At 36.4% G+C, this 26,867-nt stretch overlaps 1 protein-coding gene across 38 annotated transcripts in view; it reads left to right on the top strand.

Moving 5' to 3' along the window:
• Positions 1-26,867, top strand: part of ATXN2 (ataxin 2) — a 127,301-nt gene that overhangs the window by 85,660 nt on the left and 14,774 nt on the right. For 34 of the 38 annotated variants that reach the window (XR_012325142.1, XR_012325141.1, XR_012325140.1 and 31 more), the window contains 7 exons: positions 3,971-4,272; positions 5,293-5,356; positions 5,982-6,134; positions 6,524-6,590; positions 18,885-19,069; positions 19,392-19,524; positions 23,123-23,176. Coding sequence is in view for 11 of the 38 variants with exons in the window: in XM_019950141.3 (XP_019805700.2) it covers positions 3,971-4,272; positions 5,293-5,356; positions 5,982-6,134; positions 6,524-6,590; positions 18,885-19,069; positions 19,392-19,524; positions 23,123-23,176 (958 nt within the window). In the remaining 27 variants the exon portion in view is untranslated. The remainder of the gene's footprint in view (positions 1-3,970; positions 4,273-5,292; positions 5,357-5,981; positions 6,135-6,523; positions 6,591-18,884; positions 19,070-19,391; positions 19,525-23,122; positions 23,177-26,867) is intronic. The other 4 variants (XM_019950134.3, XM_019950131.3, XM_019950142.3 and 1 more) reach the window with 3 other exon arrangements.

The following is a 26,867-nucleotide window of genomic DNA, read 5'->3' as shown; positions in this document are numbered from 1 at the left end:
ATAAACTCATGCATATACAGTCAATTAATTTATGACAGAAGAGCCAAGAACATACTATGGGGAAAGGACAGTCTCTTCAATAAGTGGTGTTGGGAAAACTGAACAGCCACATTCAAAAGAATGAAACTGCACCACTGTCTCTCTCTTTTTTTTTTTTTTTAAATTATTTATTTTTTGGCTGCGTTTGATCTTCGTTGCGGCAAGCAGCCTTTTTCTGGTTGGGGCAAGCGGGGGCTACTCTTGTTGTGGTGCGTGGGCTTCTTATTGCAGTGGCTTCTCTTGTTGCGGAGTGTTGCGGAGCACGGGCTCTAGGCATGTGGGCTTCAATAGTTGTGGCCCACGGGCTCTAGAGCACAGGCTCAGTAGTTGTGGTGCATGGGTTTAGTTGCTCCGTGGCATGTGGGATCTTCCAGGGCCAGGGCTTGAACCCATGTCCCCTGCACTGGCAGACAGATTTTTAACCACTGTGCCACCAGGGAAGTCCTGCACCACTGCCTTATACCATACACAAAAATCAACTCAAAATGGATTAAAGATGTGACAGTAGGATCTGAAACCATAAAATTCCTAGAAGAAAACATAGGCAAGAGCTCCTTGACGTTGGCCTTAGCAGTGATTTTCTAGAAACAAAGGCAACAAAAGCAAAACTAAACAGCTGGGACTACATCAGATTAAAAGTCTTCTGCATAGCAAAGGAAGCCATCAACAAAGTTAAAGGGAACTACCAAATGGGGAAAGTATTTGTAAGTCATATATCTTATGAGTTAATATCCAAAATGTATACAGAACTCATACAAGTTAAATAGCAAAAATACAATCGATTTTAAAATGAGCACAGGATCTAAATAGACATTTTTTCCAAAGAAGATGTAAAGATGGCCGACGGGTCCATGAAAAGGTCCTCACTAATTATTAAGGACATTATTAAGGAAATGTAATTATTAAGGAAATTATTAAGGAAACGTACATCAAAACCACAATGAGGGGACTTCGCTGGTGGTCCAGTGGTTAAGAGTCTGCCTTCCAATGCAGGGGATGTAGGTTTAATCCCTGGTCAGGGAACTGAGATCCCATATGCTGCGGGGCAACGAAGCCTGTGCACCACAAATAGAGAGAAGCCTGCCCGCTATAACAAAGAGCCCACGTGTCACAACTAAGACCCGATGCAGCCAAATAAATAAACAAATATTTTAGAAAAACAAAACCACAATGAGGTATCTCATACCTGTTAGAATGGCTATTCTCAAAAATACAAAACAAGAAATAACAAGTCCTGGCCAGGATGTGGAGAAAAGGGAACCTCTGTGCACTATTGGTGGGTAAATTGGTGCAGCCACTATGGAAAACAGTATGAAGGTTCCTCAAAAAATTAAAAATAGAACTATCATATGATCCAGCAGTTCCACTTCTGGGTATTTATCCAAAGGAAGCGAAAACACTAACTCGCAAGATATCTGCATTTATATGCACACACACAATGGAATTACTCTTCAGCCATAAAAAAGACGAGGAATTCCCATTTTTGACAACATGGATGGCCCTTGAGGGCATTATGCTAAGTGAAATAAGTCAGAGAAGTTCAAATATTGTATGCTCTCACTTATTTGTGGAATCTTAAAAAAAGAAAGAAAACAAAACAAAACCCAGACTCATCAGTACTGATTGGTGGTTGCCAGAGGCAGTGGGTGCAGCAAAATGAGTGAAGGTGGTCAAAAGGCACAAACTTCCAGTTATAAATAAGTCATGGGGAAGTAATGTACAGCATAGTGACTATAGTCAATAATACTGTATGGTATATTTGAAAGTTGCTAAGAGAGTAGGTCTACATAGTTCCCACCATAAGAAAAAAATTTTTAACTGTGTGGTAATGGCTATTAACTAGACATTTTGATCATTTTGCAGTACATACGTATATTGAATCACAATGTTGTACATCTGCAACTAATACGATGTTACATGTGAATTATTTCTCAATAAAAGAAAACAGTGGTTCAATTTTGAAAAAATAAAAAGGAGGGGCTTCCCTAGTGGCGCAGTGGTTGAGAGTCCGCCTGCCGATGCAGGGGACACAGGTTCGTGCCCCAGTCCGGGAAGATCCCACATGCCACGGAGCGGCTGGGCCCGTGAGCCATGGCCGCTGAGCCTGCACGTCCGGAGCCTGTGCTCCGCAACGGGAGAAGCCACAACAGTGAGAGGCCCGCGTAACGCAAAAAAAAAAAAAAAAAAAAAGGAGAATAATCTCAGTTTTCTTTTGTTTAGTATATTGCAGATAGGAAATACGGAAGAATGTTCAAAAGCATGAATAATTGTGCCTTATTTTCCTCATTTATAAGATTGCGCTAATAGTATGTACATCAAATAGGGCTGTTACAATGACTGAATGAATGAGTTTGTAAATAGTTTAGAACAGTGTCCAACCCATAGTGAGTACTATATGTATGTTTGCCATTATATGAATAACAACATCAAAAGCCTTATTTTTGCCTCGCTCAAAGACCCTTGTGACAAATATTTAAAGTTTTATGCAATACACAATTGGTCCGTTACACATATAGCCTCTACTAAACATTAAGTACCTATTATTGTGACTTAAACTCCCACTGTGTCCAAATGTTGCTTTCACCTTCTGCCGTCAACTACTTTATAACTATATTGGTGATGCAGTGAAGCTTGAGAAGCCCCTGAGATGTGTGGTGCTGCTTGCCAGGATACCAAGGGCTCCGGTAGTGAGAATTGACAGTGGTCCGCCTTTCCTGAGGCTGAGGAGGTAGTTTGTCTCTCGTCTTGCAGCCCCTTCTGCTGCACAACTGCTCTTTAGCTTATTCTCACTGCCTAGGGCTGCTGCTTGGATTTATTCTCATTTCCACCATGGCTCCTTCTACTTGCTGCCCTTTTCTTCTCTTTTTCTTGTCATTTCCTTCAGCTATTCCTGTTTTCTTTCTTCTGTGGAGTAGGGCATCTTAAATCATCATCAGACAGTAGTAGCATTGACTGCTTCTGGTCTGCAAACTTAAAAACCCCCATCACTTATTTTACTAACGTTTTTGTCTTCTGGTCTTCTTGTTGGTGCTTCTGTTTTGTGGTTTCCTTTACGGGTTACAAGGTCTAACTGACCTACATGTCTAGCCAGGTCTCCCTTTGAATCCACCTACTTCAGACTTTCCAACTCACCACTTCTCAAGGTCAAGCCCAGGTCTTAGTCCAGCCGCCATAATGGTCTCTCTACACTCTTACTTGGCTTCCTGCAGTTCATTTTCCACAAAGCTGCTGTGCTTATCTTTGTGAACTATAAATCTTCTCAGTCTGTACCTGCTTAAAATTCTTCAGTGACTTCTCATTATCCTGAGAACTAAAAGTTAGAGTTCTTAACCTAGCTTTCAAGTTCCTTTATCATCTCGCTCCTCCTGGGTGAATTTGTCATTTCTTGACTCATCTTGTGCCCGCCAGTACTTTTCTGTTCCACAGCGGGGCCATCTTCTCCCTTTGCTATGGGTCTTTAAACATGCTGTTTCTTGTACTTAGACTATTAGTCCCTTTTCCAAACTCCCCCACAAACCCCCAAGATCTTTCACACTTTAGACTAGATGACATTTCCATTGAGAAGCCTTCTCTTTCCGTGAGTTGCTTTTTGCCGTGGGATCCTATAGCATTTACCCCAGTTTGTCAAGTGTTTGATCTCATCCAGATGGAAAGCTTTGGGAGGATAGGAACTATTTCATATTTCCATTCCTAGCACACACAGTTTCTGACACATGGTATGCACTCAGTAAATATTTAACTTTTCAGGCTGGGACATTTTAGTGCTTGGATGGCTGTAGTTGTGTTGTATAGACATTTTGTTATTGTTGCCTTACAATGAAAACATTACTCGTAAAGTTCGAAAAAAGCCTTATTCAGTTTGTGCTCGTGGAAAAAAATTGATTGCTAGAGTTATTGAAAATATTTAAGTATAATTATTTCCTTTATTTAGTTACAGCCAAGTTCTACTTCTGAATCTATGGATCAGCTGCTAAACAAAAATAGAGAGGGAGAAAAATCAAGAGATTTGATCAAAGACAAAATTGAACCAAATGCTAAGGATTCTTTCATTGAAAATAGCAGCAACTGCACCAGTGGCAGCAGCAAGCCGAGCAGTCCCAGCATTTCACCTTCAATCCTCAGTAACACGGAGCACAAGAGGGGACCTGAGGTCACATCCCAAGGGGTTCAGACTTCCAGTCCAGGATGTAAACAAGAGAAAGATGATAAAGAGGAGAAGAAAGATGCAGCTGAGTGAGTAAACCTGGAATTTAGCACGCCTGTTACTTACTTAACTTTTCCTTAAGGTGTCCAGAGCCTTCCAACTCAAGAATCTATCTAGACTTTTAGACTGCTTTATAAGTAGCTCTCAACTTAAGAAAAAACTGGTCTAAACAAATGACGTCTTAAGTCATTTAGGTCATTGCACCCTATACTCTTCTTCCCTCCTCCATCGTTTTTCCACCCTGTGGCAAAAAAACCCTATGCATAAATTAAGAATGGCTTAATTATGGCTTAATGGGAGTTGAAAAATCACTGGCTTTGGGACTGATATCCCCTGTATGCTAGTGAGTACCCACCTCCTGGCTGTGCTACTCGACTAAGAACTTACACTGCCAAGAAGAGAGAGAAGTCTCTGGTGCCCCTACTTGGAATTCAACGTGTTTTCCGTCAAAAAAAAAAAGTTTTAGTTAATAGTTAGATTTGTTAAAATAGAATTAATTCTGCACATCCAATATATTATCAATTAAATGGGCTTTTGTGGGCTAGTCTCGGAACCTAACCACACCACCATTGATTTATTTGTTCTGGGTTCCATACAACCCAGTTACAGATGAACTTTTGGAATGCAAATATTGGTAAGTCAAGGAGCACTTATTCTTAATTTGAGGCAAAAATTTTTTATTAGAATCATGGTTTTTCCCAAGATATTTCATATAGGAAACAATTTATCACATAAAAAATACTGCATGCTAGAGAATTGGTATATTAAGGATTGCTTTTATGGATATTTTATAAGGGGCTACTGTCTTTTCAGTTTAAGTTTTGTTGATTGCTTTTGAGAGAACCATTCGTATTACACTTTTTTAAAAATTTGTCCTTTTTTGGCTAGTAATTATGTATATGTGTGTTTTAATTAAGAGAGTTAGTGATCTTCTAGTGAGAATTGTTTAAATGTTTAGCCATTTAAAAAAAACTGTCAGGTATAAAAGACTTTACAGTAGCATAAGTTCCATGCAGATTTCACTGGGCTTTATTTTTTTTCCGGTGTAGGCAAGTGAGGAAATCAACGTTGAATCCCAATGCAAAGGAGTTCAACCCTCGTTCCTTTTCTCAGGTAAGTTTTTCTCTCTCTTTGAAGTAATCTAGCCTCTTAAAAAAAAAAATTATTTGTAGTAATATTCCCTTTCCCATTCCTGCCATCTAAATTCAGTTATAGTATGCTAAAACAACTTTTAGTTTAAGTTCTTTTTTGTTCTGTAGTCATTAATGAATATTTTTGAGCCATAGGAATAAATGCTAGTTTTGTCATCAATTAGATGTGGTCTGGGGCAAATTTTTTAATCTTTCTGACTCAGAATTTGAAGATGGTTGGCCAACGAGGCTCTCAGGTTCACAGATATACAGTTATTATTCTACTGACTTTGTAAGATGATGTGTTTATTTTTTAATTTTTAAAAACAGTCTCCAGTTCCTTAAAAATCACCACTGCTGTTTTTAATAGCATTGTTGATTAATTGGTAACATTAATCAACCAATAATACTTGGTTATTGGTAACATAACCAAGTATTTTTTTTCTTTTATTTGAAACATGTGGAAGTTTATTTTCTGTGAGGTGTTTTCATTAAGAGGTACTGCTTATCAACAGTGAGTAGAACTGAGAAAGATGGGGGGAATCAGTCCTCAAATTGCAGTAATGGTTAGCTTTTCACCTGAAGGTAGTTGATTTTTGTTTTTGTAGCCAAAGCCTTCTACCACCCCAACTTCGCCTCGTCCTCAAGCACAACCTAGCCCATCTATGGTGGGTCATCAGCAGCCAACTCCAGTTTATACTCAACCTGTTTGTTTTGCACCAAATATGATGTATCCAGTCCCAGTGAGCCCAGGAGTGCAAGTAAGTCATAGAATTTGGTGTTCATTTACCCTCTCTAAGTTATTTGTATTTGACACCAAACACTCTGTAGGTATGCAGTGATTTCAGGCAGTGATGGTATAACAGAGGTATTTAAAAAGTGGAAGCTTGCAGTGTGGTGTGCTGTTAGTTTAAGGACCTAAATCTGAGAATGTTTCTGGTAAGAAATATGATTCAGATTTACTGTAGTTCGGGGTTTGTCCTTTTAGCTGTGGGTGTGATTTTATTTTTTAATGACTCATAAAGAATCAGGAAACCTCAGAGCTAGCTCTCTAGCAATATGCAACTAAGAGACAGTGATAAAATACATTCTTACTATCTTGAGAGCCTAATCTTCAGTTTTTGTTTTTGTTTTTTTTTATTCCCTTAAGCCTTTATATCCTATACCTATGACGCCCATGCCCGTCAATCAAGCCAAGACATATAGAGCAGGTAAAGGTGAGAATAATCCTGCCTGTATTTGCTTGTAGTTTGCATGCTGCATGAATTAAATAACTCAGTTTATAATGAATAAATATTTGTGGTTCAGTTTTGACTTTCAATGAAGCTGTTCATTGACTTCTGTTGCTCAACGTTACATCAGGTATTTAGATGCATTTTTATGAACAAAAACAGGAGGAGAAAATACCCATCAGTCGTGAATTTCAGGATCCTCTTCACAAAAAGTGATTTAATTTTGAAGTTTTCAATGTTAAATTTGGAAAAAGGGTTCGCTACGTTAATTAACTAGCTGCTGACGTTCTTATTTTATATAATATATGATTTTTTTCCCAAAAATTTAGAATTTCTTTTTGAGCAGAGATGGCTCACTTCAGAAACCATCAAAATGCTATTAGAGGAATGTTTCCTCATCTTTAAAATGAGAGTGTTGTATAATCTAGTATTCTCTGTGTAGAAGAGCCTTCATAGAAAAAAAACACATATTTATCTTAAAAGGAAATTTCTTAATGTTGAAAAATGCTAAAGGGTTCCCCTCTTTTGCCATTTAGGTAATTGAGAGCAATTATTTGCTATAATTTTATTGAGAATAGAAAGTAGAATGGTTTATATAGTAAAGTCATTTCTCAGTGCCCACTAATTACCCCCATCACGCAAATTTCACTTCTTTTTTTCTTTTCCATTATAGTTTATTGCAAGGTATTGACTGGAGTTCCCTGTGTTGTCTGTCTCATATATGGTAGTTTGTATCAGCCAGTCCCAGGCGCCTCATGTGTCCCCACCGCATTCCCCTTTGGTGACCATAGTTTATTTTCTGTGTCTGTGAGTCCATTTGTTTTGTAAATAAGTTCGTTTGTGTCATATTTTAGGCTCATATACATGATATCATATGATATTTGTCTTTCTCTGCCTGACTTCCTTCACCATTAGTATGATAATCTCTGGGTTCATCCATGTTGCTGCAAATGGCATTATTTCATTCTTTTTTATGGCTGAGTAATATTCCATTATCTATATACCACATCTTCCTTATCCATTCATCTGTTGATGGACATTTAAATTTAAGTTGCTTCCGGGACTTCCCTGGCAGTCCAGTGGTTAAGACTCTGTGCTTCCAATGCAGGGGGCGCAGGTTCAGTCCCTGGTCAGGGAACTAAGATCCCACAAGCTGTGTGGTGCAGCCAAAAAAAAAAAAAAAAAAAAAAGTATGATATCCTTTATCTTTCCTTAGAACACTGGAACCTATTGGAAGAACTCTACCTTAGATCATTTAAAGTTATCTAGTTATAGGGTTAATCTTATTCTGAGGACCTGCCATTTCATTTCTACATACTTTTTCATTTCTACATACATACGTGTGTATCATATATAAAAGTATGGACATTTTTGTTAGATAGCCAGAGTCTGTTATCACACTTTATAAAAATAAACAGTAATTCTTTTTATCATCTAATAACCATCATAATCAGATTATCCTGACTGGGCCAAGAATATATTTTTACAGTCCGTTTGTTTTGAATACGGATCAAAATAAGATCTTCACATTATTATATTTGTTACATGTCTTTGTAGTTCCCCTGCTGTTTTTACCACTGCTGTTGCTTTGTGGCAGAAACCAATTACTACGTAGCATGTCCTGTATTCTAGATTTGTCTCTTTACTTCTTGTGATGTCATTGTTTACATTCAGGTTTAACTTTTTTACGGGAAGAGATAAGAATACTTGATAGATATTTGTGAGTACTCTATATTGGATCATTCGAGAGCTGTACAATATCTGGTCCTACTTTGCGTTATGGTAAGATTTATTAAGGGCTCAGGTGGTGATAGCCTGATCCTCCCCTCCCCAATCGTAAAGTTTTCTATTAGTCTTTCATCTAATTCATTAATGATTGATACGTAACATCACCTTTTCATTGGGCGTGGTTCTCAAATTTTAGTGTACATTAGAATCACTTAGAGAGTTTGTTAAAAACACCAATTGCTTGGCCCCATCCCCAGAATTTCTAATACAGTAGGTTTGGGGCATAGCCTGAGAATTTACTTTTCTAGTGCAATTTATAAAAAACCCAATTCCCTAGTGATCCTGCTGGTACAGGGCCATACTTTGGAAATCACTGTAATTAGGAGTTTGAAAACAGCGATTTCTCAGTTTCTAGTATTTCTTCTCCATTTATTAGCTAGAATCATTCTGTAAGGGACTGTTCTTTTTAACAAGGGCTGTTTAGGTATCCTGAAATAGTTTGTATGGGAAAGTTATGAATACATGGATTTTCATATAATTTTATATATTCATTGTATTTCAGTCAATTATTTTCTTTTTGCTGCTCCCATTGTCCCATCTTTGATCGATGGTAATCCCTTCAGGTTGGCTCCCGTGTCCTTTGGGTACTACTCATTTGTCTCTGATAGCTTCCTTTCTGCTACAAATTTGATGTCTCAGGCTAATCTTCTTCTGACTCTAGACCTGGATCAGTAATCCTCCAAGCAACCCTCATTCTCTTTGCTGGGAAATAGTATTTAGAAACCATTTTCTGGTCATTGGATATATTCATTGCTATTGAGTTAATAATATCTGTCTTTGAACAAATTACCACAAAGCTTAGCTGCCTAAAACAACAAACATATATTATTTCACTTAGTGAAATAAGGGTCAGGAATCCAGGAGCTACTTAACTAGGTGGTTCTGCCTTAGAGTCTCTTAAGAAGTTGCAGACAAGATGTTGGCTAGAGCAGTGGTTATCTGAACTGGGGCTGGTGGATCTGCTTCCAGACTCAGAGCTGTTGGCAGGATAGTTCTGGTTATAACATGACAGCTGGCTTCTCCCACAGTGAGTATTCAGAGAGAAACTGACCTAAATGGAAGCTACAGTTTGTTTAACAATCTAACCTTGGAAGTGACGTATCTTAACTTCTGTCATTTGCTATATAGATCAAGCAGAGCGAATCTGGTGCTTGTGGGAGGGGACTGCATAAGGGTGTGAATACCAGGTGGCGGGATCATTGGGGGCCATCTTAGAGGCTGGCTTATTTACATTTTCCTATAATGTGTATTAGATGTTTCCAAACTATTTGTTGTCTAACTCCTGGACTACAGAATAAAATATAAGATTTCTTTAGTATCTATTTCACTAAGAATTCTTTAAGTGCCAATTGTCAGAGTCAGGAGTTGCTACCCTTGTTACTTCCAAAATACCATTTTCTATAGTCACTGAGTTATGTCAACAGTTTGACACATAGGTAGGTTAATCTGATTGAGTTCGTTATCATTTGTAAGGATAGTTTTTTAAATTAATCTTATTTTTTATGTGTGAAATATATATTTTCAAAGTGGAAATTACATAAAAAGATTATTCAGGGCTTCCCTGGTGGTGCAGTGGTTGGGAGTCCGCCTGCTGATGCAGGGGACGCGGGTTCGTGCCCCGGTCCGGGAAGATCCCACGTGCCACGGAGCGGCTGGGCCCGTGCGCCACAACTGCTGAGCCTGCACTCTAGAGCCTGTGTTTGCAACAAGAGAAGCCACCACAATGAGAAGGCCGTGCACCACAACGAAGAGTAGCCCCCGCTCACTGCAACTAGAGAAAGCCAGCACGCAGCAACTAGGACCCAGTGCAGCCAAAAATAAATAAAATAAAATAAATTTATTTTTTAAAAAAACACATTTTTTCATTTTCACCAAGAACTTTATTGGAACAACATATTCACCATTTTGTTCCACTGCCTTCTGCCATTTTTCAGGCAACTTCATAATTCCAACTTCCCAAAACTTACTACCTTTTTGAGCAAAGAACTGTACCAGGTGCCTTTTACAGTCTTTGAGGGAATTAAAATTTTTTTCCATTAAGAGAACTTTGTAAAAACCGAAATAAATGGACGTCCGAAGGTGCAATGTCTGATGAATACAACAGATAAATCAGAACTTCCCAGCCAAGCTGAAACAGTTTTTGCCTGGTCATCAAAGAAACATGTGGTCTTGCGTTATCCTGATGGAAGATTACACTTTTTCTGTTGACTAATTCCAGATGCTTTTCGTCGAGTGCTGCTTTCAGTTGGTCTAATTGAGAGTAGTACTTGTTGGAATTAATCGTTTAGTTTTCCAGAAGGAGCTCATAATAGAGGACTCCCTTCCAATCCCATCATTTACACAACATCACCTTCTTTGGATGAAGACTGGCCTTTGTTGTAGTTGGTGGTTCATTTTGTTTGCCCAGCGATCTCTTCCATTCCACATTATTGTACAGTATCTCCTTTTCATCGCCCGTCACAATTTGTTTTAAAAGCAGAACGTTTTCATTATGTTCAAGTAGAGAATCGCATGCAGAAATACAGTCCAGGAGGGTTTTTTTCACCTAACCTATATGGAACCCAAGCATCAAAGCGATTCACATAACCAAGCTGGTGCAAATGATTTTCATCACTTGATGTGGACATTTTGAGTGTATCGGCTATCTCCCACATGGTAGAATGTTGATTGTTCTCAATTAATGTCTCGATTTGATCACTATCAACCTCAACTGATGTATCCGACCGTGGAGCATCATCCAGCACAAAACTTCGCAAATCACTTTTGACACGTTCAATTGGTCATAGCACCTTTTCCGTACACTACAGAAATCTTTTTTTTTGCATTTCATTTGCATTTTTACCTTTCTTGAAGTAATAAAGCATAGTATGCTGAAAATGTTGCTTTTTTCTTCCATCTTCAATATTAAAATGACTACACAAAAATTCACCAATTTTGATAAGTTTTTTTAAAAATGCACGCTGATGTGACAGCTGCCACAATACAATCTAACAAAATTGTTTCGAGTGAAGTTATAGACAGCTAAGCACTACTAGAGCCATTGTATAGAACAAAACCAAACAAACTTTTTGGCCAATCCAATAGTTTCATTGATTTTTCTCTTTATCATTTCCTTTCTTTGTTTTCTTTGGATTTAATTTTCTGTTCCTTTTCTAGTTTCTTAAGGCAGTTGCTTAGATCATTGATTTTAAAACTTTCTTTATTAGAATAGAAGATTTAAAGCTATGCATTTCTAATCATTGCTTTAGCTACATCCCTAAAACTTGATGTGTTTTATTTTCATATTTCATTCAGAATATTTTCTGTCTTATGATTTCTTCTTTGACCAGTGGGTTATGTAGTAGTGTTTTGTTTTGTTTTGTTTTTTAACATCTTTATTGGAGTATAATTGTTTTACATTGTTCTGTTAGTTGCTGCTGTATAACAAAGTGAATCAGCTATATGTATACATATATCCTCATAGCCCCTCCCTCTTGCGTCTCCCTCCCACCCTCCCTATCCCACCCCTCTAGGTGGTCACAAAGCACCGAGCTGATCTCCCTGTGCTATGTGGCTGCTTCCCACTAGCTACCTATTTTACATTTGGTAGTATATATATGTCAGTGCCACTCTCTCACTTCATCCCAGCTTACCCTTCCCCCTCCCCGTGTCCTTAAGTCCACTCTCTACGTTTGTGTCTTTATTACTGTCCTGCCCTTAGTTTCATCAGAACCTTTTTTTTTTTTTTAGATTCCATATATATGTGTTAGCGTACGGTATTTGTTTTTCTCTTTCTGACTTACTTCACTCTGTATGACAGACTCTAGGTCCCTCCACCTCACTACAGATAACTCAGTTTCATTTCTTTTTATGGCTGAGTAATATTACATTGTATATATGTGCCATATCTTCTTTATCCATTCATCTGTTGATGGACACTTAGGTTGCTTCCATGTCCTGGCTATTGTAAATAGTGCTGCAGTGAACATTGTGGTACATGACTTTTTGAATTATGGTTTTCCTCAGGCTATATGCCCAGTAGTGGGATTGCTGGGTCACATGGTAGTTCTATTTTTAGTTTTTTAAGGAACCTCCATACTGTTCTCCATAGTGGCTGTATCAATTTACATTCCCATCAACAGTGCAAGAGGGTTCCCTTTTCTCCACACCCTCTCCAGCATTTATTGTTTGTAGATTTTTTGATGATGGCCATTCTGACTGGTGTGATGGCCATTCTGACTGGTGATACCTCATTGTAGTTTTGATTTGCATTTCTCTAATGATTAGTGATGTTTAGCATCCTTTCACATGTTTGTTGGAAATCTGTGTATCTTCTTTGGAGAAATGTCTTCTGCCCATGTTTGGATTGGGTTGTTTGTCTTTTTGATATTGAGCTGCATGAGTTGCTTATATATTTTGGAGATTAATCCTTTGTCAGTTGTTTCTTTTGCAAATATTTTCTCCCTTTCTGAGGGTTGTCTTTTCATCTTGTTTATGGTTTCCTTTGCTGTGCAAAAGCTTTTAAGTTTCATTACATCCCATTTGGTTTTTTTTGTTTTTATTTCCATTTCTCTAGGAGGTGGGTCACTAAGGATCTTGCTATGATTTATGTCATAGAGTGTTCTGCCTATATTTTCCTCTAAGAGTTTTATAGTGTCTGGCCTTACATTTAGGTCTTTAATCCAGTTTGAGTTTATTTTTGTGTATGGTGTTAGGGAGTGTTCTAATTTCATTCTTTTACATGTAGCTGTCCAGTTTTCCCAGCACCACTTATTGAAGAGACTGTCTTTTCTCCATTGTATATTCTTGCCTCCTTTATCAAAGATAAGGTGACCATATGTGCATGAGTTTATCTCTGGGCTTTTTATCCTGTTCCATTGATCTGTATTTCTGTTTTTGTGCCAGTACCATATTGTCTTGATTACTGTAGCTTTGTAGTATAGTCTGAAGTCAGGGAGTCTGATTCCACCAGCTCTGTTTTTTTTCCCTCAACACTGCTTTGGCTATTTGTGGTCTTTTGTGTCTCCATATAAATTTTAAGATTTTTTGTTCTAGTTCTGTAAAAAAATGCCACTGGTAATTTGATAGGGATTGCATTGAATCTGTAGATTGCTTTGGATAGTATTGTCATTTTCACAATATTGATTCTTCAATCCAAGAACATGGTATATCTCTCCATCTGTTTGTGTCATCTTTGATTTCTTTCATCAGTATCTTATAGTTTTCTGCATACCGGTCTTTTGTCTCCATAGGAATGTTTATTCCTAGGTATTTTATTTTTTGTTGCAATGCTAAATGGAATTGTTTCCTTAATTTCTTGTTCAGATTTTTTGTCGTTAGTGTATAGGAATGGAAGAGATTTCTGTGCATTAATTTTGTATCCTGCTACTTTACCAGATTCATTGATTAGCTCTGGTAGTTTTCTGGTAGCATCTTTAGGATTCTCTATGTATAGTATCATGTCATCTGCAAACAGTGACAGTTTCACTTCTCCTTTTCCGGTTTGGATTCTTTTTATTTCTTTTTCTTCTCTGATTGCTGTGGCTAAAACTTCCAAAACTATGTTGAATAACAGTGGCAACCTTGTCTTGTTCCTGATCTTAGTGGAAATGGTTTCAGTTTTTCACCATTGAGAACAATGTTGGCTGTGGGTTTGTCATATATGGCCTTTATTATGTTGTGGTAGTAGTGTGTTTTTAATTTCCAAATATTTGGGTATTTCTGTTTTTTATTTTTCATTCCATTATGATCAGAGAACAGACTGATATGAAATGCCATTTTCATCATATATTAAGTGTCCGTGTGTAGTTAAATCTATATCTGGATTTTCTGTTCCATTCTGTTAAACTGTCTATCTGTTAAGACTACTTTCCCATCCATCCACTCCCAACATTGATTTTTCCCCCCCCTCAGGTTTTCTTGACTTTTTTCTTTCTTGTTTATTTTTCCATATGAACTTGATATTCAGGTTGACTACTAAAAAAATAAAATCAGTTGGCATTTAAGAACGTTTTTATTACTGAAAATTTCAAACATATACAAGTAAGCAGTTAGACTAGTACAATTATGTAAAAGTACTCATCAGTCAGCTTTAATAGTTAGAAACTCATGGCCAGGACTTCCCTGGTGGCGCAGTGGTTAAGAATCCGCCTGCCAATGCAGGGGACACAGGTTCGAGCCCTGGTCCAGGAAGATCCCACATGCTGTGGAGCAACTAAGCCTGTGCACCAGAACTACTGAGCCTGCGCTCTAGAGCCCACGAGCCACAACTACTGAGCCTGTGTGTTGCAACTGCTGAAGCCCATGAGCCTAGAGCCTGTGCAACCACAGAATGCCCATGTGCAGCAATGGAGACCCAATGCAGCCAAAAAGAAAATAAATAAATAAATTTATTTAAAAAAAAAAAAACTCATGGCCAGTTTGTTTCATTTACAGGACCTCTCTCCTCTCAGATTGTTTTGAAGCATGTCCCGGATACACCATTTTATTTGTAAATACTTTATCTTAAAATTCTTAAAGATAAGGGGTCTTTTAAAAACAAACATAAAACATTACTATATCGTTACCACACCAAAAAGACTTAACAGTAATTCCCTTTTATCCTCAAATTTCTGTGGCTATTTTTAAAGTATATATTTTTTTACGGTTAATTTGTTCCAGTTAGGATCCAAATGAGATTTACAAATTACATTTGTGTATCATGTTTAAGTCATTTTTTTTAATTGTTTCATGTTGTGGTAAATTTTTATTATGACGGTTTTAAAGACATGTTTTGTTCATTCATACCCTCACAGAGTTATGGACTCTTTTTTTAAACCATAGTTAAAATACAATTTTTCACACCTAAAAAAAATAGCAGTTATTTCTTCCTATCAAATGTGTAGAGCACAAGTTTTTCTTACTGTCTTATGAATTTTTCTTAATAGTTGGCTTGTTGAGCCACAGTCCAGAATCCACACTTTTCATTTGATTGGTTTCTCTCTCTTAATGTTAACTCTCTTATAGGTTTCTTCTTAGTTTTTTCCGTTTCTATCTTATTTAAATCTAATTTGTTTTGTCCTATATTCTTTCCCACCATCTGAATTTCATGGATTGTGTCCCCGTGATATTGTTTAAAGTGTTCCTCTGTCCCCTGTAATCCTTGTGAACTGATTGTAGATAAGAAAGATTAGTTTGTATTTTTTAAAACTTAACCTGGAATGTTTCATAGATGATGTGTGTACTTTTATTAGGAGTCAGTGTCTTACCTCTGTTTTTTTTTTTTTTTCCCTGGATAGTAGGAGTAACTTGGCTGCCTTATCTATCCAGGATAACGTTTCATACCAGCTCTTCTCTGTTTGTTTTGGCAGCACTGACAATCACTGTCTAGCGCTAGATTCATTATTTCACTAAGGATTGCAAAACGGCATTCTCATTCTGTCATCTCTTTTTCAATTATCAGCTGGACTATTTCTATAAAGAAAAACTTTACCTTGTCAAACTATTTGGTTACCATGAGGTACAGTTTGTGATAGAAAGGCAGCTAAACTGCCCATCATTTCAAGGCAGTTCTCAAAATAATGAGTTGGTTTTCTATTATCCCTAAAGGTTGACCAGTGAGGGTTTGTTGTTGTTGTTCTATTAGAATGAACTCCTGGGTTTTAATATTCAGTTTGCCAATTGGGATTTTCATTAGAACTACATTAAATTTATAAATATATAATTTAGAAATTAACTTAGAGGAGAATTGCTATCTTTATATTGTCTTCCTATCCATGAACAAATGATGCCTTTCTGCTTGTTTAAATCTGCTTCTCTATCTTCAGTAGTTGTTTTGTTTGTTTCTTTCTTTTTTTAATTTAATTGTTTTTATTTTTGGCTGTGTTGGGTCTTCATTGCTGTGCACGGGCTTTTTCTAGTTGCAGCAAGCAGGGGCTACTCTTCATTGTGGTGCACAGGCTTCTCATTGTTGTGGCTTCTCTTATTGTGGAGCACAGGCTCTAGGCACATGGGCTTCAGTAGTTGTGGCACGTGGGCTCTGTAGTTGGGGCGCACGGGCTTACTTGCTCCGCGGCATGTGGGATCTTCCCGGGCCAGGGCTTGAACCCATGTTCCCTGCATTGGCAAGCAGATTCTTAACCACTGCACCACCAGGGAAGCCCCTTCAGTAGTATTTTTAAGTTTCTCTTAAAAGTTTTATGTGGAAAAAAAAAAAAAAAAGTTTTATGTGTTTCTTCAGTTTTTGCCTTAGGTATTTTCTTTTTTTATTGTTAATGTAGAGTGGGTTCATCTTTTCCATTGCATCTTCTATGTATATGAAGGCTATTTGCCGTCTTTATGTTAATCTTATATCCTGCTGCTTTACTCTTCAAATAACAGGGAAAATTAAGGACTTGCTTCTGAAATGCAGCCGTAGATCATTTAAGGCATATCTTTCCTTCATGATAGTAGTGCCTTTTTGCACAAAACCACCTCTTTGTCTTCTTGGTACGTAATGCAGCATTACCATTTTTGCGTCCTGTGAGAAAAATTTAGTTGTATTTGAAAATATGCTGAAGTCAGGAACATTTTGGGACAGATATTCTTTTGTGTGGGGGGTTAGACTAGGGGTGGGGTCTGTGCATTATAGGATGTTTATTAGCATCCCTGGCCTCTACCCATTAGATGCTAGTAGTATCCTCCCCTTCTCTAATTGTGACAACCAAAAATGTCTCCTAGATGTTGCCAAATGCCCCTTGAAAGGCAAAATTGCTCCCAGTTGAAAACCATTGATGTAAAGAAATGGCTGAAGTATGGCCAGTCTAAACTGTGGTTTAAGATTAAGATAGATTCAGTTTGGGTGGGTCGGGGGTAATACAACCATAAAACCAGGTATATCTCTGTATATTTTATCTTTTAAGGTTTTGTTCAAGCATTGTTTGTTTTGTTTTGTTTAATTTTTAGTTTTTGGCTGTGTTGTGTCTTCGTTACTGCGCGCAGGCTTCTTATTGTGGTGGTTTCTCTTGTTGCGGAGCATGGGCTCTAGGTGTGCAGGCTTCAGTAGCTGCAGCACGTGGGTTCAGTAGTTGCGGCTCGCAGGCCCTAGAGCACAGGCTCAGTAGTTGTGGCGCACAGGCTTAGTTGCTCCGCGGCATGTGGGAATCTTCCTGGACCAGGGCTCGAACGTGTGTCCCCTGCATTGGCAGGCGAATTCTTAACTACTGAGCCCCCAGGGAAGTCCCAAGCATTGTTTTTATAACTAGAATTTTTTATTTTTAAAAATCAGTAACTTGACTGGCTTTTTGAAAAAAAAATTTAATATGTGAGGGTTGTAAAGTATGAAAAGAAATAGTGATAGTAAGTTAAGCTTATTTAGCTTAATTAGACAAACTTTCATGTGATAAAAACGATATTTGAGTTTTGGGTGGCTTTTCTTTACTAGAAGGGTGTGCTTTTTCAATATGTGGGAATCTCAAGATTAAATTCAGAACAATATTACCTAATTGGTTTTTTCTGTTTTCAAGTTTGCTTTTCTGACTAGATAACACAGTGTGTAACTAGCTCTCCTAAGTATCAGCAGCAGTCATTAAATTTTTAGCAAAACCTTCAAATATTTTTTTAAAAAAGACAAATTCTGTCTCTACATTAGCAGTTACCTGTATAGTCAGTTAGTTTTGATGATTTTGTGAACATACGAAGTTACAACATTCTTTGTGTCTTGCTGTAAGCAGTGGTTCACAACTTCTTCCCTCAAGTGGCTTGGTTAACATAGCACCATAAACCCATCACAGACAACAGTCAGTGCTGTAATAAACATGTGAGGAAAAGGTACACAGAGCATGCAGCTAGCGCTTTTGTGGGCGATTGGGAAAGACGATACAGAGGAGATGACAGTTGAGCTCAATTGTTAACTAGAGCTTTAATGGAGCAGATTACAGGCAGAAATTTGTGTGGAGTAATACAAGACAAAGAGTAATGTTTTAAAAGAGCTATTACAATTTTTTAAAAGCGCTACATGGTAGTGTGTGATGCTATGTTTGAAAAAGCAAGAGTTCGGTGGTAAGAAATTTAGAAAGATGGAGTTAAGTGTTGGGTCTGTTTTGGCTTTTTTGTTGTACTTTTGTTTTCCTTTGAATAAAATCCAGTGCCCTTCTCTAGCAATGGCATAATTCAGTGTCTCAAACAGGGTGTATATGAGAAGTATGAGGGAAATGTTGCTTCATAGTGCTGTAAGAGTCTTGTAATTACAGGGACTTGATGAAGTCTGGGGGTCATCACAGAGTATCTCTCTGAGAATGTTGCTTTCAAGCTGACACTTGATGGACAAGTAAAAGTTTTCCAACCTGGCAGTAGGGGATTGGGGTTTGAGGCTGAGGAATAGCATATATGATAGGAAAACAGCCCATAGTGGCTGAAGGGGGATGGGTGTGGTATAACATGGCATTGGAGAGGTAGGCTTTGACCCAATCATGCAGAGCCTTATGGACCATGTTCGTATATTTTATGCTAATAAGGAGCTGCTGTGTTCTAATATTATGTCGTTTTTTCCTGCAGTACCAAATATGCCCCAACAACGGCAAGACCAACATCATCAGAGTACCATGATGCACCCAGCCTCAGCAGCAGGCCCACCAATTGTGGCCACCCCACCAGCTTATTCCACACAGTATGTTGCCTATAGTCCTCAGCAGTTTCCAAATCAGCCTCTTGTTCAGCATGTGCCACATTATCAGTCTCAGGTAAGCCTGATATGACCTAATAACTCTTTTAATTGTTGTTCCATTGAAGTAACTTTTAGTATGGTAAAGGGGTTTTTCCTTTATATTTTGTGCTATGCGTTAACGGTGGGGTAGGCAGCTAAGGATTTGGGGGTCCTTTTTAACCTAATAGAAAGTTGCTGATCAGTGTAAGTGTTTCAAAGGCTAAATCCTTTCTAGCCAAATAAGGATTTAGGAGTTGTTTCTGGAAACCTGGAAACCATGGAATTAAGACATAACTAAAATCTACTTGACTATATCTGGTACTTTAATGTTTTTTTCTTTATTTTTTGTTTGAACACAGCATCCTCATGTCTATAGTCCTGTAATACAGGGTAATGCTAGAATGATGGCACCACCAACACATGCCCAGCCTGGTTTAGTATCTTCTTCAGCAACTCAATACGGGGCTCATGAGCAGACGCATGCGATGTATGGTAGGAAGCAGTTTGTTTGTCTTTTTCAATGTGTGTGACTATTCTTACTGTGTTTTTAAGCTCTGAAAAGATGCTCTGTTTAAGAATAACTCTGCCTTTTATGACATTGAGGGTCAAGAATCTAAAGAAAAGATGAATCCATTTCTCTCTCCGACCTGCTCTATAAGTCTTGGCAAATCATTTCTACTTTGAAATTTCTCTCTGTTCCATTGTCTCTCTTTAACTAAAATGTAATAATGTGTGTAAAAGCATCTTTTGTGGAGAAAGGTATCTTTCTCCTCTTCCTCATCAGTAACATCATTTGGTATACCCTTCCTAAGGCATGCAAGAAAGTTTTACCGTAATGAAAGCAAGAAAACATTCTGCTTCACTCCTTACTCTGGGGGTCACTGACATTGCATATTTTATTGCTATTTGTTACAATGCTACTATGTTTCTGCATCATGCTGTATTTCAGGTGGTTGGAATTGTGTAATATTAGATCTGCTTTTGACAGATTCATACTTTAATTGAGTATACAGTGATAAAATGAAAAGTATTCTATATAAAATTAAACGATATATCTGAGTAATAAGCTAAAATTACCATCTTAGTTTTGTGGCTGGAGAACTTTGTGTAAGTCAGCTTTGCAACTGTCTAAAGTAATAATATTGTTTTCAATGTTAGAATTTAAAATAAGATTTCCACTTATATTTTGTAATATAGAATTAATGGGTCGTCCCATATTATGTTTTTCAAAATGCACCTTTAATTAGTACCAGTTTTATTAAGATCTAAATTTTGTTTTGAACTTTTCTGAGAACTCCTGTACTGTCATTTAGGTTTTCCCATTGGCATTTCAGTTTTTTGGAGAGGGAGAGAAATTTAAGTTTATTCATACAATTGAAAAGTGAACCACTATGAAAATGAAATTAATATTACATGTAACTACAAGGACATGTCATTTTTTAAACCTCTTTCAACTTTTTGAGTGACTAATAAGAATATAAAGGCTTTCATTTTTTTTTAACTTTAGATAACAGTTTATAACATTTTGTAGGTTTATAGGAATATAGGACTCAGGCAGCAACAATCATTCTTGTCACCGGGAACCCACTGCTAATGTTTTCTTTCTGGAGGCATGCTCCTTTACCACTGGTTCACAAATGATAGGAATTTTACATGATTAAAGGCTTTTTTTTTAATAAAATACTTGTCAGATCTTAATTTTCCGCACTTAAAATTTTCTCTTGTTGACTATGCTCTTTAAATTAAAATGATGTGATTGCTCCAATTTTGAAAAACATTTCTTTCAAGAAGCCCATCTATAATTTAATTGAAAGATTGACATACTGATTTGGCTTATGATTTTGGTTGTGATCTCCTATCATTGGCTTGTCTTTAGTTGTCTTAACCAGGAATAAGTATGTGTGAAAAGGCACCACTGATTTATCACACTAACTTTTATGCAATTTGTATACATTGCAATAATTTTCCAGTTTGCTAAAGTCTTAGGTGACACAGTTTATTATGATTGTTTATTGTACATATTATACATTTCTGAATACATCTTGACGTAACAAATGGAAAAAACATTTCTTTCTTCCCATTTTCTGGGATACTCCCCTTGGAATAAGATCTGAAACTTGAGCTAAAATTTCCATTGCTTTTTTGTGTGCCCACACCTTTGAGACATTGTAGTAATACTGTGATGTCAAGCAGAATCTTTCTCCTCAGTGTATATTCACTCACTACCAACATCTGACTTTGTCTGCTGATTGGATGTTTATTGGTTTGAAACAGCCAGTACAGTAAATACTGTATTTGAGGCACTAATGGTTTTTATAACTACCTTCCCAGAATATTTCCATTTGAAAAGCAGTTGATCTTGGACCCTGAAGTCCATTCAAGTGTGGGTAAATAGTAAATATTGCAAAGAAACAAAATACTAGACCTAATGTCCAGTGAAATCTGGAATGAATTAGTCATCAAAGCTAGTTCTTTGATACCAGGAGAAAGTTGCTCAACCAAATCTGAATTACTCTCCTGCAGTTTACACAGATTGCATTATATTTCATTGATGTGTGTTGATGAGGGCAGCTAGGGGCAAAGCTGTAGATTTGGTATGATCGTTGCTGGTTCTGTTTTGGATACTTCATACCCTAAAGAGAACACTGGGAAATGAATTGGTTTGTTCTTTACCACAATAAGCCATAATTTAATCTGCTTTAGCAAGTTCATTAATTCTTCAATAATTTATTTCAGTTATTTTAGATCTTCCAAATACAATTATGCTGAATATAGACAAATTTTAAATACGTTATTTTAAACTGTAAGACAAAACTTGCATAGAAATGCTAATTTTATTTTCATTTCCCTTGAACAGTTTATATTTTATATTCCAAAAGGAACCAAATAGTTTGAGTATGAATTATATTTATTCTTAAGCTACATTCTATCTAGATTTTTTTAAACTTTTAATGCAAACAAAAGAATATGCACCCAGATGTTAATGACAATTATATGTCACCTTTTTGTCATTCATTAATTGTTATGGTCATAGCAAAAACCTTTGCGAATAGAAATGACTACAAGATGAAAGGCTGGTTATTGTTTTTTAATTTTTTGGTGTATTTAATATAAATATGCTAACAGATCACTGAACATTTAAATTATTAGGAGATACATTCTAAGAATTGTTGACCTTGTACTCTTTCTAGATATCTTAGGAAGGACTTTGATCACAAACTTCATCTCTTTGACCTTAACTTTAACTTCACTTTCATCATTGCCTCTGCCCTCTTCCTCCTAATAAGTTACTCTTTGTTTCCTTAACATCTGGTCTTATAATTCATCTCATTTTGTTTCATTCATCTAACTTTGTTTTCCCTTTTAGAAACAGTAATAATGAAGTTTTCTCTATTCAGAAAGAGTTAAATCCAGAATCCTTTTTTTGCTTTATTTTCGGTAGTTTAATGCGGATAAATTCGAAAATACAGTAGGCAAAAAGATTTAAAATGCACCTATTAATCTTCTCCCTTACAATCACCAGTTAACATTTTGGTGCATATCCTTACAAGTGTACTCACACACACACACACACGCACACACCTTTATGTAGACAGTTTAATAAGAAATGATATTGTACCCTTGTTTAATATTATTGTTTCTGAATTTTTGGATCCATTACCAGATGCCTAGTAAACATCTTACAGAATAAGGTGTAAGGTGACATTTCTATTAATGATTTGCAAAATTGGATTAGTCTTTTAAATTAAACTTGGTAAATATTATTTTGTTTTGGTACATTATTTATATCAAGGTGTTCAGTGGAATGCAATGTTGGTCTTTTTATTAGATAATAACTTTATTCCTTTCATTTAACTAAGTGAGCATGTGGTACTTGACAACCCAATACAGAAGAAAAGTGTCTTTTGCTTCAGCCCTATCTTATTTAATTTTGTAGTGATGTTTAAAGTGCTTGTCATCTCTTGTAAAATAAGAAAAATGAGTTATGCATGAATACAAAAAGAAATTACTAAATATGTCAACCTTTCCAGAAAATTAGGAAAATGCACACCTTAAAAGGCTAATTAACCTTTCTATTTCCCAAATTCAGCATGTCCCAAATTACCATACAACAAGGAGACAAGCCCTTCTTTCTACTTTGCCAGTGAGTTGGGTTTTTTATACTAATTTTAATTGAACAGTAAAACACTTTTTAAAGAATACATGTTAAGGGAGTAGACTTGTTGAACAATCTTTTCCTTGTGCCAGACAAAATCATTTAAAAAATATATATATATATATGAAAATAATTCAGAGTTTTTAAAAAGGAAATATAACCCAGCTTAAGAAAGCTGGAGTTAATTTAAAAATTGAGTTGTTTCAGAAATTAATTTTTGCATACCAAGCAAACATGTGACTGTTTTGGAAATGCCTAATACTCTCCTTGTTCAGAGAAACTTTCCCTGAACAGACGTTTTTAAAACAAAGCGCAAAGCAAGCCACAAGCTTAAAACATTAGGGTTTTTTTTAGTATCCTGGTAAGAAAACATTTATCCTTACAAGGATTTTTAATTGAATAGGGTTGAAATACTAGGGGAGGAACGTTTCTGTATTTTCAGTCTTTGCATGACTACAGGTTTATGATATTCAGGTAGCAGACACCTCATGGATGTCTTGAGTTTAAGCAGGAAAGCATGACCTAGCAGCTACTAGAGATTGTCTTTGGCAACACCAGCCCCCTCTCACCACCAGCGGAAGGGTAAATGATTGCTCCTAAATGGAGAAAGTCTGAGCAGGGATTGCTTTTGGAAATGAACTTGTAAGGTTTGTTTTCTCTATTTGTAGGGAAATTTTAAAATAAGGCTTATTCATGGGCTTTTGGTATTTGGATGGGAAAGTCACTAACTTGCAGGAATCCTTTAGAAATGTATGACAGTATAATATATGTCGCTTTATGTGAAATACTATATTCTAGGGGATATTAAGGATTAAAATTTTGTTAGAGACTAAATTTTAAATTATTGTAGAATGACTGAATGTCTGAATATACTAGATGCCAAATTTTAAAAAGCATTTAGAAAACATTTTGACTTAAATTTTCATTAATTGTGCCTTGACTTGGTATCCAAAAATAAGTGCGTACATACTATTTATTTGGTGCTAGGAAATGTTAACAAATTTAATCCTTTAATAGATGCTCTTTAAAAAGGAGTCTTGCTGTATATATAACTGTTAAAGGGAAACTATGTATGTGGTATAGTATATAAAAGACTGTCAGTAATTCTATTATGTACTCAGTTTGAGGTCTCAAATGTAGTTATCCTCACCATCTTACTGTCTCTGTTAGTAGTTTTGGAGTCAGTTTCCTGGTAAGTAGCTAAAAGGTCCTTAATCATCACACCTAAGCATTAACTGCCTTAGCACAACTTTCCCTAAAAGAGAATATCAGTACTTTTAAAAGAAACTAACAGTGGGGCTGCTATTTGTAATTTAATTTGCTGTTTCATACCCCACCCCCACCCCCTTCTAAGCATTTTGTCCTGGTTTGTTTGGTCTAGTTGCCTTTTATTCCCCTTTTAAAGAGTTTTCAATGTTCCTTTACTTCCTTTTTTCTGAATTTAACATCAGATTTAAAAGTTGGAAGATTTTGTTTTGTTTCATTTTTAAAGTTTTGCTGTGCTGGTGTTCTCTCATGTCTTGTGCATCCAAGGTCAAAAATGACAAAACCTAGTTATTAAATTAGGTTTAATTTAATAACTTCTATATTAAATTAAATGCACATCTCTATGGACATTGGCTTCAGTAAGATCATGGCTTAGGAAATGATTTTTGGATTGTGGTTAGTGTTTCGAGGATTTGACAAATCACATAATTAGAGTTTTAAACATTTATATCGAGGAACACAGTGAGCGGGAAACTTCTGGACTGGGTCTGGCCCAAAAAATAGTTATTTCTTTGATTAGCTTGAAGTAATCCAGATTTCATGAAGGCAACTTAGGTTTTATAAATAGAAGTTTAACTGATGGATAGCTAAATCAGAATTTTGAAGAAAAATCACTTTATTTTTAACCTCTCTGGAATCTTTTAGCTAATGAGCATGTATAATAAAAACAGTTAAATGATAGGCTTAGGTCAGGAAAGCCCAGAATTTACTGCCTTTCACTCTCCACTTCTCCCTTTCCCTAATTCTCTTAGATTTTTCCCCTCATTTACTCTATCTTGGTTCCTTTCTCTTATCTCTCTCTCCCCCCTCCCCTCTTCCAGCCTTCCCCCCTGCCCCGCAGCCTTTTAATTTCCCTCTTATCCTACTTGTCTTTGTCTCCTTCTTAACTGGCCTTTCAAGGAACCAAAGTATATTTTTGTTGTTTTTACTATTAAAGTGTATAAGTTCCACATTTTCCCCAATTAGCTACTCAGTTTTCATATTTGAAGGGGGAAAAGAATTCCTGGGTAAGGTACTTGCTTTAGCAAACATCTTTAAGCAAGATGATGAACAAAGGAAGATATTTCTAATCAAACATCCTCACATTTTATTTGTAGCCTATGATGTATGTTTACATCTGCTTAATTTTTCTTATAATGCATTGCAGTTTATTGGTGTTTAGATAGGGAAAGGGTGTTTTTTTTAAACAAAAGCCCATGTAGATGCATTCAGCTTGGATTACTTGAAGTATTTATGCTATGAATGCAAATGACATATAGATTAGAATACTCTATCTTATAACCTTTCAGTATTGGTAAACTATCACAGAGATGCCTTTTTTAAATACGTAGTAAAAAAATACTTCCATCTTTAATTCTCTCCAAGTAATTTCAAGATTTTAACATTTTTCTAATTGATGAATAAATTATGGAACTTCATGGGTGTAATTCTCTTTGTGATGGCCATGCTTTTTTATGTATGAATATTAATAAAATAGCACCCAGCTAGAGTTGATTATTGTTACTTTTTATTTCCTTAATACTTTGCTTAAAAGGTAATTAAAAATGAAATTTAAAACTTTTTGGTACAAAAGTTTCTTGAATAAATAAGGTTAAATAAATAGAAACTCTGAGATTCTGTACTCTATGAAACCTCATAAATAGAATTTGGATTCGGGAATTGCTTTCCCCCAGACAGATTAGAATTGTTACAAATGAAACATTAAAGAATTTATAGTAGGGAGGATTTTAATGCAAGTGGTTTGAAAATAAGGGAGCATGAATGACTCTAGATATCACTATTCAATAAAACTTTCTGTGCTGAAGGAAATGTGCTACAAATAATGATGTCCAGTCAGTAGCCACTAGCTACATGTAGCTGTTCTAATTATTTAAAAATAAATTTGAAAAATAAGTGTAAGATTTTTACAAGAACAAGGGTTCAAGATTTATCTCAAGTCTTTTAGACTAAGTCAGTGCCCAGACAGTTTTGGGGGTCAGAAGCTTAACTTAATGAATATGATGGTGAAGAATGGCCTTTTAAAAAACCAATGAATCAGAAAAACGACAATGACTACTTTCGTAGATTCATGGGACTGTGAAACTCAAGAAAGCTGTTAGCACATTATTTTTCCCATGTCCCAGAAAACTGTCACTGACTTCTTGAAAAACACCCAAAGAATACGTTGCCAGTTTTCCTTGTTAATATGTTCCAGTGTATGTTAACTGTTATAGCTAGGGGATTTTCCCAGTGTATAAAGAAAAATGCTTTGATTAATCTAATCTGGGAGTTAACTTAGTATAGATGCCCACTGTGGTGTTGGCAGTGGATGCACAGGTGATCCTAGCACTGCTCTTTGCCTCACCCTTCTCTCTTTAAAGGATACATATACAGTTGAGGAGATAACCAGTTGGGCTGGAATGTTGGTCCTTGG

This window comes from Tursiops truncatus, chromosome 13 (genome assembly GCF_011762595.2).
Source record: "Tursiops truncatus isolate mTurTru1 chromosome 13, mTurTru1.mat.Y, whole genome shotgun sequence".
NCBI classification, from domain to species: Eukaryota; Metazoa; Chordata; class Mammalia; order Artiodactyla; family Delphinidae; genus Tursiops; species Tursiops truncatus.
This window is presented reverse-complemented; position numbering and strand designations above follow the sequence as displayed.